The sequence below is a fragment of the Pipra filicauda genome, unplaced genomic scaffold, assembly GCF_003945595.2.
Source record: "Pipra filicauda isolate LSUMZ 115617 unplaced genomic scaffold, ASM394559v2 scaffold16_size7369187_pilon, whole genome shotgun sequence".
NCBI lineage: Eukaryota > Metazoa > Chordata > Aves > Passeriformes > Pipridae > Pipra > Pipra filicauda.
In genome coordinates, this window is record NW_024104207.1 from 1,509,892 (window position 1) to 1,524,852 (window position 14,961).

A 14,961-nucleotide genomic window follows, 5' to 3' on the forward strand; every position below is an offset into this window, starting at 1 on the left:
GTTCAAGAAGCATTTAGATGATACTCTCAGACACATGATGTGACTCTTGTCCTATGCAGGGCCAGGAGCTGGTCTTCAGTAATCCTTGTGAGTTCACTTCCAACTCAGTATATTTGATGATTCTATGAAATACATGATTCTATGAAAAGTGCTTCACCTTTTGCAGACACCAGAAAAATCAAATTTTGTTCAGTTTTCTACTTTGTGATTTCTCTAAGGGTAGTGGTAAGAACTAACCCTACAGTCAGTTACAGCGAGGGTGTAATTCTGGGGCTCATGCGATGACTGCTGTTTCTTAATGTAGTGTAGCAACAGCCAGGTGAGGCTGGGGGCTAGATTTGACCTTCTTTTCCTCCTTACCAGAAAAAAGTACAAATAGGTTCACTAAGTCCTCATCAGTTTTGAGGGCATTAAAGACAGCAAACTACATTTGTTGTAACCAAGCTGATGTTCCAGGCAAAGCTTCATTCACTTTCTTTCATGTGTCCATGAATAATTTGTTATTTGAATCCTGTCAATAGCAGATGGCAAACTGATCCTGTAAGTCTGCTGTGCAGTGCAGAAGAGGGTGTTCATTAATATCACAGACTCGACAGTTAAAGTCTGTATTTTGATCTATTGCGTTGCTGTCAAACACAGCTTGAATGATTCTGGACGAAAGGTAAAAAAAGGATAATTTTGTGGAAGGATGTTGTGTCAACATTTGGAACCAGTGTATTTGGAGGAATCTGTCATTTTACAGTGGAATTCATATCATCTCTGTGGATTGTTTGTTTTGATTGTTCTCATCTTTCTTTAGATCTCAGGATACCCATGGACCAGAACTGATACTGCCTGCCAGTATTGAATTCAGGGAAAGCTGTGAGTAAATTGTGAAGTTACAACACTACCATGTTGACACCTTTTTCTGTACTGTAATATTTCAGTGAGTTTGAAAACTTACAGGTAATTTAAGTAAACATTGAAAGAAATAATGTCTGTACAGGTGACAGACAATCTCGATAGACAACTAGATCAAACAATCTAATTTGTTTTATTGGGAGGGTGAACAGATACTTCAGATATTGAGGCAGGTTCATGCGTATCTAATTCTAATTGCATTTCAACTCTTTATCTTCAGATACTGAAATAAAATGTGAAAAAAATTCTAATCTCATCTCCTCAACAGTATTCATTTTCTTCTATACAGTTCTCTATGCCTTGGATAATAGATTATGTCTTGGTCAAAATCCATTTTATATTAAATTTGATTAGGTTAACATTTTCATTTAGAATTTCATTTTTATTATCTTGATCCCCAGGTTTTTAAGGCCTCAGATCTGGTAGAAAAATATCATACCAGAGATTGTCCAGATTCCAAATATTTGAAACTAAATAGATCTGTAAGCAAGCAAATACTGATTTTTAATTTTTTTTATTTTTGTATGGAAGCTTTGTAGGAATAAAATGTACAAGAGAAATCTTGCATTTTCCTGTTCCCTTGAAGGTGCAAATTCTCAGCAAAGAGATAGAAAATATTACAGAAATGTTTCCCAATGATCAGATTTTCTATCTTTCTGTAAAAGTGTGTTGTTAATATGCCTGAGTAACTGTAAGAGTTCAAATTCCTGTAAGTGTCTCCCCTCTCCCTCCCACCAAAGAAATCTGTGCCTCAAGTTATGAAAATTTTCTTTCTGTCTTTGGCTTTATGTATTTTTTTTTCCTCTTTTTCTACAGCTGAAGATGCCTTCTTATCTGCCATTATAAATTACACAAATAGCTCGACAGTTCATTTTAAGCTGTCACCTACATATGTGCTGTATATGACATGTCGGTATGTATTGTCCAGCCAGTACAGACCTGACATCACTCCTGCTGAGCGTACTCACAAAGTCATTGCAATAGTCAACAAGATGGTGAACATGATGGAAGGAGTGATACAGGTGAGTTACTCTGCAAAAATATGTCAAGGGAATTACATACGTGTTGTTGGTAATCTAGCAAACTACTTAGTCTTTTGCTTAGTCTGACCCTTAACAACAGTGGGTTAAACTGTAATACCTACGTTGATTGCCCATAAGGAGATTTGCTTTTATGTCAGTGAGTAATGTGAGCGCTAAGAAACTCTCTCCTGAGCAATGTGGGAAGTGAGGGAGTGGCTGTTGCTCTGAAGATACGTTCCCTGACGAGGTCAATTTTCTCTAGAAGGTAAGATCTTTGCAAACATTTCTGGCTGTGAACACTTGTAGAACAAGTTGGATGGGCCTATTAAAGAATACCATATAGGTAGCAGTTGTTTGCACTGATTGATGCTTGAAGTGAACATGTTAAAAAGATTCATGACTCTTTAGTTTTGATCTTGTTACTTTCACAACTTTTGTAACCACAAAACTGGCAATAAAAAATTGGACTCTTTGAACCAAGCTGACACAATTGTTTTATAAATAGAAATACAAGTTCTCAAATGTTCCAACATTTTATATGTAGTCTAACGCTGTTGCTGCTATATGTGCAAGATTTCTACAGAAGCACCGGGTGAGTTCTCTTTAGTGTAGGAATGCAGGATAAGATCCACTGGGTTGTCTGTGAAAGTTAGACAATTTGTGTATTGTGTAACTTGATAAAATGGTCATATCCTCAAAAAGGAGTTTTGATATCTCTAATAATTAATTATTGCAACTTCTTTGTCTGCAGGTTTTTCTCAGAGGAGAAATTGAAATATGTTTCTGTATTTATTCAAGCAGGTGTATTTGTTGCAAATAGTGCTGCCAGAGTAGCTTATATCGAGCAAGGACGCTGGTGCACTAAACACTATAAGAGCATAACGAATGCGTCAGTCCTGTCTTAGAGAATTTACAATGCAAGTGTTACAAAAGAGGTTGATTAAGGAAGAATAGGAAAGTAAACAACAGAAGTGGCATGCAAGTCACAGCTGAACCAAAACTGTTCAGCTTTTTTTCTCATTTTGTAAAGATTGAGTGGAGTTTTCAGCATGGGGAATGTCATCATTAGACAGGTCTGTAAACTTATACAACAGGCCCCCAAGAAAGAATGGGAGAAAATGCCAGTGTTGAGGACATTTTGCAATAAGAAAATAAGTCTTCTGTGTATGTTCCAAAGCTGATCTGAAGGTGGAGGGCAGTTGGAATCTGAAGTGAAGAACTAGTACGTCGCTTTGAATCTTGATGTCACAGTGGATATTAGATAAAATTGAAATGGTATCAAAAATTAAATATTCAGGTTCTTTTATGAAAAAAAAAAAGGAAAATCTCGTTGTGGAAGAGGGGAGACTGGCTGTAGTGGAGAAAATGAGCTGGAAAGAGCGTGCACATAAGCAATTCAGCTGGGAGAATGGAAACAGAGAAAGGGTAGGCCTCAAATATAAACTGGAAGTTACAGTTCTTATTCAAAAAAAGTCACTCAATTTATACAATCAATGACTCAAAAAAGACTTTGACAGAGGTTGGTACAGTGGGAAAGCAGAAATAATGTTCTCCATTGTTTATGTTGAACAACTAACCATGTAGCTGCAGAAGATACTAGAGGGCTGGACTCAAATATCAGTTCGATTTGAAAACAAATCAAAGCTAGAAAGTAGATTATCCTCTGAAAATGTTCATTTACAGCACTGAGAAGGACTTCCCAAATCATGTACAGCCTTGTGGTTGTTTTTCAAGCAACTGTATTTTCTATAATCCTGATAATACTATTACAAAACTGTTAAAACCAAGTGTTTGTCTGGACTGTCCTTTGTGAAAGATCATTTCTACAGCTTTGTAATTCCACAGTTGCAATCTAATATCCAACCTAAATTTTAAGGAACACATCAACAAGGAAGTGTATTTGTGGTTTGTGAAAGATGTTACCTAGTTGCAAGAAATAAACCAAAAAGAGTCAGAGGTTACATAAAAATTAGGAGGAGGTTCTTTCGAATGTCATGCTGAAGAAGCTGGAGGAAAGAGGGAAAATCACATGGGGGACAAAAAAGTAAAACTTCAGTGAGTTTCAAGGTTAATGTGCTGGAGGCAAAGAAATGTATTGCTTATAATGAGCAGTAAAATGTCTTTAGCTTGGACCTGTCTTAGTGGAGTATAAACAGTAGGAGCTACGCTAGGTCAAATTGCTTCATCTAAGGTGTAAAATAAGTTATATTGATGGGCATCACAGTTAAGTTACCATGTAATAAGTCGTATCACAATACCTTTTTTGTATGTCTGACTGTAAAGCATTCCTGCACTAAAAATGATATGAGGGTGTGAGAGAGAAAACAAATGGGAGGCAAGGGGAGAGAGGCACTCTAAACAGAAGTAGTGAGAAGGTGTACAAATCCTGTGCTGTACTGTGGCAGTGAAATAAATGGTTTAGATCCTAATTTTGCCTGCCTAGATCAGAAAGTCTCTTTACAAAGTTACTCAAGAAGTACTTGCTAAGAAATTAAATCTGTGACTTTCTGTAGTCTCTTCATTAGTGTATGCAAATATTATAGATGATTTAATATGAGATAGGAATAAAATTGGAGAGATCTATGAGAAGGCTCAGGGCTTTCAATAAAAAACTAGGAATAGATACTTTATATAAAAAAGCCATTTTTTATATCCTGATTTTTTTTTCCCCCAATCATTCTGTGGCATTTTTCATCCTTTTTAAATTTTAACATTCATTTGTAGAAGGAGCATCTCCTTTTGTTCTGTGCCAACACATCTTCAATCAGTTCAGAGTGCTTTTGTTGGAAAGGGAAAAGAAACAGAAATTTGGGGGTTGGAGTTCTAACTAAAATTAATGGCAAATATTGTCTCAAATATTTGCATCTAAACTCACTGTGTTACAGGGAGAGTAATCTGAATAGAAAGCCAAAAATAATGAAGAGCTCAGTTTTAGATAATCAGACAAACATATCTGTTAGGTTCTTTTTTTTTCCCCTCTTTAGTCAGTGTACCTTTATATGTACCAGCATTAAGAAACTTAGTGTGGTATTTCATTTGAATCTTTTGTTGTTTAAAACGGTCTTTTTGTTCTTTAATTGAAAAGCCATGTATTAAATCTGTCCTAGGTGTTTTATGTATTTTGTTTGCTTTTGAGTGTTGTTGGTTGGGGGTTTTTTTGTTTTGTTTTTTTGTTTTTTTTAGTAGGTGTTTTCTGTCTCTCTTTGTATGTGTTTGTATATTGTCTCCATTGCAGCAGTGTGGGCAAATAGCTCCCTGGATCTGTTACTCAGATGGCTAGTTTCCCCATTGCCTGCAAAAAGTTCTAGGGGGTTTCTGTGGCACACTGAGCATGGAATAATCAACTAGTTTGGAATGTCAGCTACTATAAAGCATTCCTTGGATGAATTGTGACATGTGGGCACTTCAGTTTGTAGCTGTTGTGCTACTAGTCCTATTAAAATAATTAAGTTTTTCAAAGGAGCTCAGTTGCATCGCAGCTACTGATTAATGCATCTGTGTATAACTCTGAACATGTGTTGTACCTTCATATTTAGTGTTTGATTTCTAAAGCTTTCATGATTGTTCACAAGTTTCTTTCTTCTATTCTGTTTGATTTCCTTCGTCCGTTTTTCTCCAGGAGGTAGACCAGGTTGATCAGGTAGGATATATTGCTGGGAACTGATCCTAGCTATGTTGGCTTAGCTCAGTTTCTCATGCTGCTTTCATATCAAAATACAATACTCAAACAGCTGGACTTGAACAGTTCATAACACTCATTCAGCAACTGGAACATGCAGTACTAAAATCCTTTTTTGACTTTGCAACTTTTACGGCATTCCATAATTTCTGCTTAACGCACTTCAATGTGGATATGAAATGACCAAAGTTCTTTTTCTTCCCTTTATTTTCTTTTTTTGTTGTTTGTGGTTCCTATTCTTTGGATTTCATCTGAGGTTGCCTGGCCTGGCATTTGTGGTCGGGAGATGGTGAGATAGATCAGTACTTGATACTGAATCACCTGGTATCACAGCCAGTGAGCGCAGTATCAGCGTGGCAGTGGGCAGTAGTGAATATGCGCTTAAAAGTGCACAGATTACCAGATACTGCGTTCTGATAAGCTCTTAGCACTAGATGCTTACGTTGTGGCTTTATTCATATGGCTATTGGCATTCTATCAGATGTTCGTGTGTTCAGTGAACATGTTAAAATTGAACTCGCTAGTTACAGCACTTGCAATATTACATGCAAACATTTTGCAAATATCTGGTATCTGAGAGATGTATGGTGAAATGGGAAGAGGTACTGGTCTATCTTTTGGAGTCTTTTTAAGCTGCCATGCTTTATTTGAAAACTATTTCCCTGTATTATTTCTTGCTTCTTTACACTTACAGAAACAGAAGAATATTGCTGGGGCACTTGCCTTTTGGATGGCAAATGCATCTGAATTACTGAATTTCATAAAGCAAGACAGAGATCTTAGCCGAATTACTGTGGATGCACAGGATGTTTTGGCGCACTTGGTTCAAATGGCATTCAAGTAAGGCTTTCAAACTTAATGTTTTACTTACTGTATTCTGTGGTTTTTAGAAAAACTTCACATTTTTGTCAAATTGTAGGTATAGCAATAATGTCTTTTGTGTATTGGTAAATATCTGAGAACTTATAAGAAAGGCTAGAGTTACTTCTTCAGACAGATGCCTTGTTTTGTGAATATGGATCACTGAGTTATGCAATGAGTTTCATCTGTTAGCTTTTCTTGTGAAAGTTGAGGCTACCAATGAAAATGTTAAGGAAATGTTATTTAAATTTAGTTTGTGTTGATTGCTCTCTCTTAATGTAATGTGAGAATGTGAGGAAAGGTTATTTTTGCTGTTAATATACAAATACATAGGATTAAATATTTACGGTTTCTAAAGTAATGAATCTTGTGCTCTTTAAGGGCTTCTAATTATAATCTACTTTCATAATTCTCATAAATAGCGATTTGCTCAGTGGTTTTTTTACCCAGTTTTTTTTTTCTTAAAAGTAGAAGGATATGTTTTGGCTTGGGGTAAAAATCAAATTATGGTTGTCTGCTCAGGCAATTACACTACTGATTAAAAGAAAATTTGAAAGAAGTACCCAAAGGGAAGGGAAACCCTCAGAGGAAAGGATCCTTGAACAAAGACAACAACATTAACTGAGCACAGCACTAATCAACAAGAAAGGCTTAATTTTTGTTCATATTTAGATTTATTTTCTCTTTGAGCCACTGCTAAACAACTATTTCTCAGCAAATTTGTGTATCGGAAGCTAATGTTTAGAGAAGCTCCAGTGTACCTTGGGTGACTTAGACCCAGCCTTCCTTCACTAGTGGGTTGCCTATTTAAAATATATTTCCATTTTTCTGTAATATGAAATATTATATTCTGTACTCTTTTTATACTGTGACAGGATGGAAGACTTAACCATGGTTTAACCATTTAGCTTTAAAAGTGCCTGTTTTCTCTGAAGAGCAATATGTGTAGTACGTAAAACCTGATCATTGCTTTCTGAACTTGCAAAAGGTTTCAGAGGAGCACCAGACCCCTTTGTATGGACTCCCACAAATTTATTTTTTCTCTTGGTAAATTATGGGCAAATAGCTTGTAGCAAGTAGGTATTTTGACAAAATCTTTCAATTTTTATAGCATCTCTAAATTACCAACTGTTAATGAAGCTGTGCCTTTTTGCTACAGCTCAGTGTTTTGCATTGGTGTTTTGCAACAACTCATTGCTACTTCAATTTTCTAGGTAGTCATCGAAGGCAGAATATTGTTGTGGCTAGGAAGGAATGGTGCTGTATTTTCCTTTGTGCATTATGAACAGACTTGATGCAAAAATATTTCTGAATTTTAATTGTGTGAATTCTCACTATGTACACTGTAACTGGCAGATTCCAAATGCGTGTATTAAACGTTTGGAGAACTGTGGAATATATACTTAAGAGGCAAATAAAACAACACAATTGAAGCATGAAAAGCAAGAAATCTGCCTTAAAAATGTTATTTGATGGGAACAGGCAGAAATCTGCTGTGAAAATGTTACTTGTTGGTGACTAGCATATGCCAGGACTGGCTGAAATTGCGATGGCTTTTATTTTCCAGCAACTGGTGATATTTCATTAGGAATGTTACTAGTGAAACAGAAGGGGAAGTTTTAGAAAGCCATGACATATTTTCCTTTATGCAGGTGCTTACAATTTGATTCCCTTTTAGTTTCAATTCTTAACAGAAAGTGTATAAATGAATTCACAAAAACAATGTAAAAGAAAATGTTTAATTATAGCAGAGAAAGAATACTAAAAAAGGCTTTTCTTTTCAGTGTAAAGTTAAGAGAAATACAAGAATCAAAAAATTCCTCACACAAAACACTAGGGCTGTTTCAGGATTTTTTTTATGCTGAGTCAGAATAGGAATTATTTTTTTTTTTTTAATACTACTCTTGGTAGATTTTAAAACAGAGAAAAGTGTGTTTCTGTTCAGAAAAAATAATTTTTGCAGACTTACAGAACCCAGGTTTGGCCTGACAGCATCTCTTTGTGTAGGACGTGACCTTTGCTTACAAGTGCAGTAGTGATGCTGCATTTAAATGACTGTGCTTGTTCCCAGACAACCGCATTCTTTTTGCAACATTTTTAGGAAAAGTATGGGAGAGTTGGTCTCTCTGGCCTTTTAAAACATATTATTTGGTTTCCTACAGTCACATTCATAACACTGTGATTTCAAGAATCTTGTAATTTGATAGATCTCTTTTCTTTAAAACCATTTGTAATGAGCACATACAGGATTTAATTATTTTTTTCCCCATTCCCTTCCAGGTACCTGGTTCATTGTCTGCAGTCAGAGCTTAATAACTACATGCCAGCATTCCTTGATGATCCAGAGGAAAATAATCCTCAGAGGCCTAAAATAGGTTAGACTACTTGATCTTTTCTTTTGTCTTCCAAACATACCATTAATTGTTGACAGAAGTTCTGTTTATTACTAGTGATATGACATCCATGAGTTGCCCTAACCCTTGAAAATTGTTTGGATCAATTTTGTATGGATGATAAGAAAGGACAGTAGGGACATTCAGGTGATCTATACTGGGTTTAAAAATCATGCAATAATTTAATATGGAGGGCAACCTCTGGGTTTCATCTAATTGAGTGTCTTGCTCAAGGCAGGTGAAACTGGATCAGGTTTTCAGAGTTTTAAATGTCCACTGAGGGATGGGTATCCATAACACCTCTGAGTAATCTGTTCTGATGTTTGACTGCCCTCATGGTGAAAATACTTTTCTTGTATCTTATTGGAACTTTCCATGTTGCAGTTTTTGTGTTGGTTTTTCTATTGTTCTGTGCTATCACTGTGCACCTTTTGGGAGGCATCTTGTTCTGAACCCTCCCATTAGGTAGAGGAGGACATCAATAACCTGTGCCCTTAGCCTTCTCGTTCGCAAGGATGAAGCAAATCCAGTTCTTTTTCCCTCGTATGCCCTTTTCTCCAGGCTGCCAATCATCTTGGTGTGTCTCTGCTGAATTTGGTCCCGTAAATCTGTATCCTCCTTGTGCTGGGGAGTCTAAAACTAGATGCAGTCTCACAAATGCTGAATTCATAGGGAAGGATTTCTTCCCTCTCTCCCTTCTGCTAGCTGCCCTGCTGCTAACTTAACAGCTTAGTATGCAACTGGCTACCTTTCAAGCAAAGACACACTAGGATCTCTATATAATTTTCACCAGGGCTGCTTTCTATCCAGATGGCACCTGTCCTGTGCTGTTGCATAGACTTACTCCTTCCCAGATGCAGGACTTAGCAGTTGCCTTTGAGCTTCTTGAAGTCTCTGTCAGTCCACTGTCCAGCCTACTGAGGACCTTCTGAAAAATACTGCTACCCTTCAGCATATCAGTATTTCCCCCCATCTTGGCATCATCTGTGAATTTGCTGAAAATGTACTCCGTCCAGTCTCTCACATCATTAATAGTCATTTAGCAGGATCAGTCTCAGCCTCAATCCTTGAGGGAAGCCACTACTAGCTGATTGCCAACTGGACTTTGTATCCATAAATCCACCAAGTCCAGTGGTCCAACCAGTTCTCTCCATATGTTACCATCAGCTTATCCAGTCCTTACCTCAGCAGTTTCATTGTAGAGATGTTATGGGAGGGTCTGATCAAATACGTCCTCGGTACTAAGGTTAAGCTGACTGGCCTTGTAAATTCCTACCAAGGTTCCCTACCTTGATACTTGACACATGATGCTTGCTTTGGAGCAATGAAACCTTCCCGGACTGTTCCTGTCCAAGAGAACACCCTGCTCATGTGTGCTATCCCACTGTGTATGTAATCCTGCTCAGTGACTGTGCTCAGACTTCTAATGCCTCAATAATTGAAGTAAAGATGATCTGCAGTGTGATTAAGTACAGTCATTTTGAGGAACTATGAAGGATATTTATGCAAAATTCATAGATACTTTCTGGTCCTTTGCATATTAAGCTTTCTGTGTTTGCTTTTTTCCTGCATTGAATGTTGGAGGAAGACTACAAAGATGCAGTGTTGGGTTTTTAGTGCCCTGTACTGTGAGATAGAGTACTTTCAGGGACAAAAACCCTGAAAAAGTAGCAAACTGATACTGGAATAAAGGCAGATACTGTTATTATTTGTTATTTTGAGCTGCTTTATAGGTTTCTGTCTATTAACCTATGGATAATTTTTTCAGGCACAGTCCTGTGTCTCAGTTCTAAAAACAATTATCGTGATGGTCTTTTCAATAGAGATTTCAGATTAAAAGTGTTGCCTTAAAAGAAGACTCAGAAGTGCTACTTGCATAAATACATTCTACCAAGAAGGACATTTGCTCTTGGTGATGCTAATGGGAAGTGTCTATTGCTTGTTAGATAAATATTGCAGTGCAGTAATTGGCAAAAGGAAATTTAAGCAATGCTTTAAAAAACCAGTGTATAAATAGAAGGTGCATTCTGCTGGTTTTTAAGTGCATCATACAGTGTAAATAGTTTCTGCTGAAATTTCTGAGTACAGTTTGATACTTAACTTCAAGAAACTATGGAATAATTACAATATGCATTTGAAACAGTAGAATATGAAGTTTTTAACTTGTTATAAAAAATGATAGAAAAATCAGTTTACGGAAGGGAGGATGTGATTTAAGGCTTTCTGCTGTACCTTCTGCAACTGGACATGCCTGTCTCGTGTTGGCTTTTTTAGCCACCAGCGGCGCTTGTAACAAATGTGGGTAGAGCCCTCCTCAAATCTTCGTTCGCAAAGCCCAGCCACGATAGCCAGTTATGTACTTGCATGCTAAATATTTTCTCCCAAGAGTTTATTTTCATTTCAGGAGTTAAACACATTCCAGGTATCAATTTAATGGTGCTCCCTCTTGAAAACCATGGAGCAGTAAATTTTTTCCTGAAAGTCTGTGTAGCTTAAATACATGTAGGTTCCAGCTAGCATTCACCAGACTGACTTAAGTGTCTCTGTATTATATTTTTATTGCCTAAACCAGATGTACACTGGAGTATGTGAATGTGATTTACTTTTTATCTCTGTAGATGATGTGCTGCATACATTGACTGGAGCTATGTCCCTGTTGCGACGATGTAGAGTGAATGCTGCTCTGACTATACAGCTCTTCTCCCAGCTGTTTCACTTTATCAACATGTGGCTTTTCAACAGATTAGTTACAGCCCCAGATTCAGGGTTATGTTCACATTACTGGGGAGCTATTGTTCGTCAACAGTTGGGCCACATTGAAGCCTGGGCAGAAAAACAAGGTTTAGAATTGGCTGCTGATTGTCACCTGAGCAGAATAGTGCAGGTGAGTGTGTGTATTTGTGATTAACACTTCTCACATGCTTGTATATTCAAAGAGAATGCATATTCTGTGTTCCTAGAGAATAGCATGTGGACAAGCGTAGTTTGTGTGAATCAATCCTGGAACACTGAGGTAGCGCGAAAAGACACAAAATGTGTTTTCAACATGATTAACATTTAAGTTGCAAGTGAAATTAATAATTAGTGAACATGCTATTCCTTTTCTGTTTATAAAACTGAGCTATAACTATGCTAAACAGAGACAAAAACAGCTGAAAAACTGATATGCCTCACTTATCATAGTTTTACTATACTATTAATTCATCTTATAGATACATTATGTATATTCAGTGGTTGTTTTGGGGTTATTTGTGTTGTTTCTGTTACAAATCTGCTTCTTGCTTTGTCTTTTCCTCTCTCTTGTCTAAAGAACACTCAGAAATAATGCTTAAGGTTCATTATGGTTTGAATTTGTCATCTGTGACTTTTTCCCCCCCTCTCCAGGCAACCACATTGCTTACCATGGACAAATATTCACATGCAGATGTTCCACATATTAACAGTACTTGCTTTAAGCTGAATTCTCTGCAGCTACAAGCTCTGTTGCAGAATTATCACTGTGCTCCAGATGAACCACTCATCCCAACAGTAAGTCTCTTCTATCCCTCACTGTGCAGTTTTAACATAAATGAGAAGAAAAACAGTGGCTGTAAATAGCTGCTTTATCTTTGTGTACTTCACTGATTCGAGTAGGATATTAAAAAGAATCTCTCTTACATGGAGTTAGAAAGTAAGGTACTGCTCCACGTTGCACATGCTCAGGGAGATGTCACTGCACCTTATACTGTTGGTGGATGAAATACAGAAAGGCGGTAGAAGAGAGAACAGAGCACCCCTAAAAGCTGGTTGTGTGTAACCAGAAGGAACAAATATCGGTAATTTGTAGAAATCAAAGAAAAGCAGTAGGAACACTAAGCTTTTTCGCATGAGGAATGTAAAAATCCATGAATCCTGAATCCCTTCATACAGGTAGTAGACAGATTGTCCTTTGGACAGATTGATACCTGGAACTTATATGTAGATGTATGTATAATGTTGATTTTGGAACTGGTTTATATCTTGATATTTAACATAATTGGCAATTCTAAGTTTTATCCATGGGAAAAGTCAAAAGAGAATGTGTTCCTGGCAGAATTGTAGAAAACACTCTTAAGGTAAACTCTGATAGCTCACTGATCTCAAAAAAAAAAAGGCAAAGACAGTCTAATATTTATATAGCTGAATGCATTGTCTACAAATTCCTTTCTTTTTTAACTTTGGATACATGTTTACTAAATCAAAGGTACAAGTACAACCATTGTAAAGGTATTGGTGGGGACAGGACTTGGAGATATTTTTGTATATTGGCTACCAAACTAGAAAGTCTTGCTGAAGAACATAGCCTATATTTCCTATTTACGCATAGGTGGAATTCCATTGGTTTTATTATTATTATTAATCAATTAAAAACATGTCCCACAAGTTTGGAAACAGTGAAGTAAAAATAAGTGCTTCTGTTACATTTGCTAACACAATTATCTATGGGATTTCATAAAATAAAACAATGCAGTGTACTGACTGTACGTAGTGGAGCCAATGAAGTTTTATATCTGATAATTTATTTTCCAAATTTCTTTTTATTGCAGTTTTAATATCTTCTTAGACTTAGGTTTTTCTCCTTAATGAAATTATTCCTTTTCAGTAACAATGTCTTTCTGCCTTCTGTCCAGGAATTGATAGAGAATGTAGTAACTGTTGCAGAGAATACGGCTGATGAACTTGCTCGCAGCGATGGCCGAGAAGTCCAGCTGGAAGAGGATCCTGACTTACAGCTGCCTTTTCTTTTACCAGAAGATGGCTATTCCTGCGACGTTGTCAGAAATGTTCCAAGTGGTTTACAAGAATTTTTAGATCCGCTCTGTCAAAGAGGTTAGTGCTTCGGTTGTTTTACAATTATCCTTTTTGGTGTAATGCACACAGAATGCAAAATACATTTTAGATAAATGTGAACCACTTTTTCCTTATGTATGTTTCAGTCTTCTTTTACTATGTTCTTCAAGTGTTTACTTTCGCAACCCATTAAAACTATTAAGGCTTTTTTAATCCTTACCCTTTCTCCCTGCCCCTTTCATTCATTTTCAAGGTTCTAAGTAAGCAGTGCTGAGTTACTAGTGCATACTGAAACTTTGTTTTGCCTTTGCTCCAGAACCTTTTTTTTATTTTTAAAGCCAATGTGAATTAAATAGTTGCCACTTTTTTTTTTTTGCTCATCAACTCCTTTCTTATAACATTAAAAAAAACACATGAGCTAAAAATAGTTCTTTCAGTGTCAATCAGTGTAAGAATGTATGATTTGGGCATCTGTAGTCAAACTAAATTTCAGATGACAAGTAGATGGCTCTCGTGATTGGATGAAAGTGACTTAAACTTGAGAAAGTAAAGCAGGGGGTCTGTCAGAGCATTTACATTAAATTAACAAGTTATAATCTTTATCTGGTGCTACTCAATTTGATTAGAATTTCTTTTATTATAATTAGAATTTCTTAATTTTGTTTAAAAGCAGTTGTTTAAAAAATTTGTACAGGAATGTCATGGTAAATAAGAGGCTGTAGCAAAGGAGACTACCGACAAAGCAGACTTGCCCTGTACTACAGTAAAGTTTTGCAGTGGTTGGTTCCAACTTAATGTATAGAAAAGCTATATTCTTGCATTTAGAAAGAAAAGTAGGAAACTGACTGTTTTGAAAGTACAGTGTGTTACAGAGGATGTAGTCTGGAGACTAAAGGAGACTGGTGGAATAAATTCTTTAATTAGTAAGTATAATTCAGTTGCCTTAAAAATGGCCATATATTTATTGTAAGTAAGGCCTTTTTAATGGATACATTCAAAATTTTACATTTTAGGCCTCCCTTAAATTATACTGAGGGACTTTTTGCAGTAAGTGAGTGTAAACTGAGTTGCTGGAAAATGGTCTTTGTGAGGAGAAGAATATCATATATGTGGAAAATATCACATATTTGGATGGAGTGATTCATAATTTGCCTGTGATGTAGATTCTTGTTGTTCCTGATTTAGGAAACAATGTTGGATACCTCTGAGCTACTGTTGCTTCTTTTTCAAAATTCTAGGAATTGCTCAAATAACAAAGTAAATCAAACTAAATGCCTCTTTTAATTGAATAGTTACA

General features: G+C 36.5%; 1 protein-coding gene across 22 annotated transcripts in view; it reads left to right on the forward strand.

Moving 5' to 3' along the window:
* AFDN (afadin, adherens junction formation factor) overlaps positions 1–14,961 on the forward strand; it is a 124,162-nt gene that overhangs the window by 63,408 nt on the left and 45,793 nt on the right. For 15 of the 22 annotated variants that reach the window (XR_003539014.2, XM_027712055.2, XM_027712065.2 and 12 more), the window contains 8 exons: positions 800–861; positions 1,717–1,922; positions 5,542–5,562; positions 6,296–6,441; positions 8,743–8,837; positions 11,474–11,739; positions 12,240–12,383; positions 13,505–13,703. Coding sequence is in view for 21 of the 22 variants with exons in the window: in XM_027712055.2 (XP_027567856.1) it covers positions 800–861; positions 1,717–1,922; positions 5,542–5,562; positions 6,296–6,441; positions 8,743–8,837; positions 11,474–11,739; positions 12,240–12,383; positions 13,505–13,703 (1,139 nt within the window). In the remaining variant the exon portion in view is untranslated. The remainder of the gene's footprint in view (positions 1–799; positions 862–1,716; positions 1,923–5,541; positions 5,563–6,295; positions 6,442–8,742; positions 8,838–11,473; positions 11,740–12,239; positions 12,384–13,504; positions 13,704–14,961) is intronic. The other 7 variants (XM_027712059.2, XM_027712074.2, XM_027712068.2 and 4 more) reach the window with 1 other exon arrangement.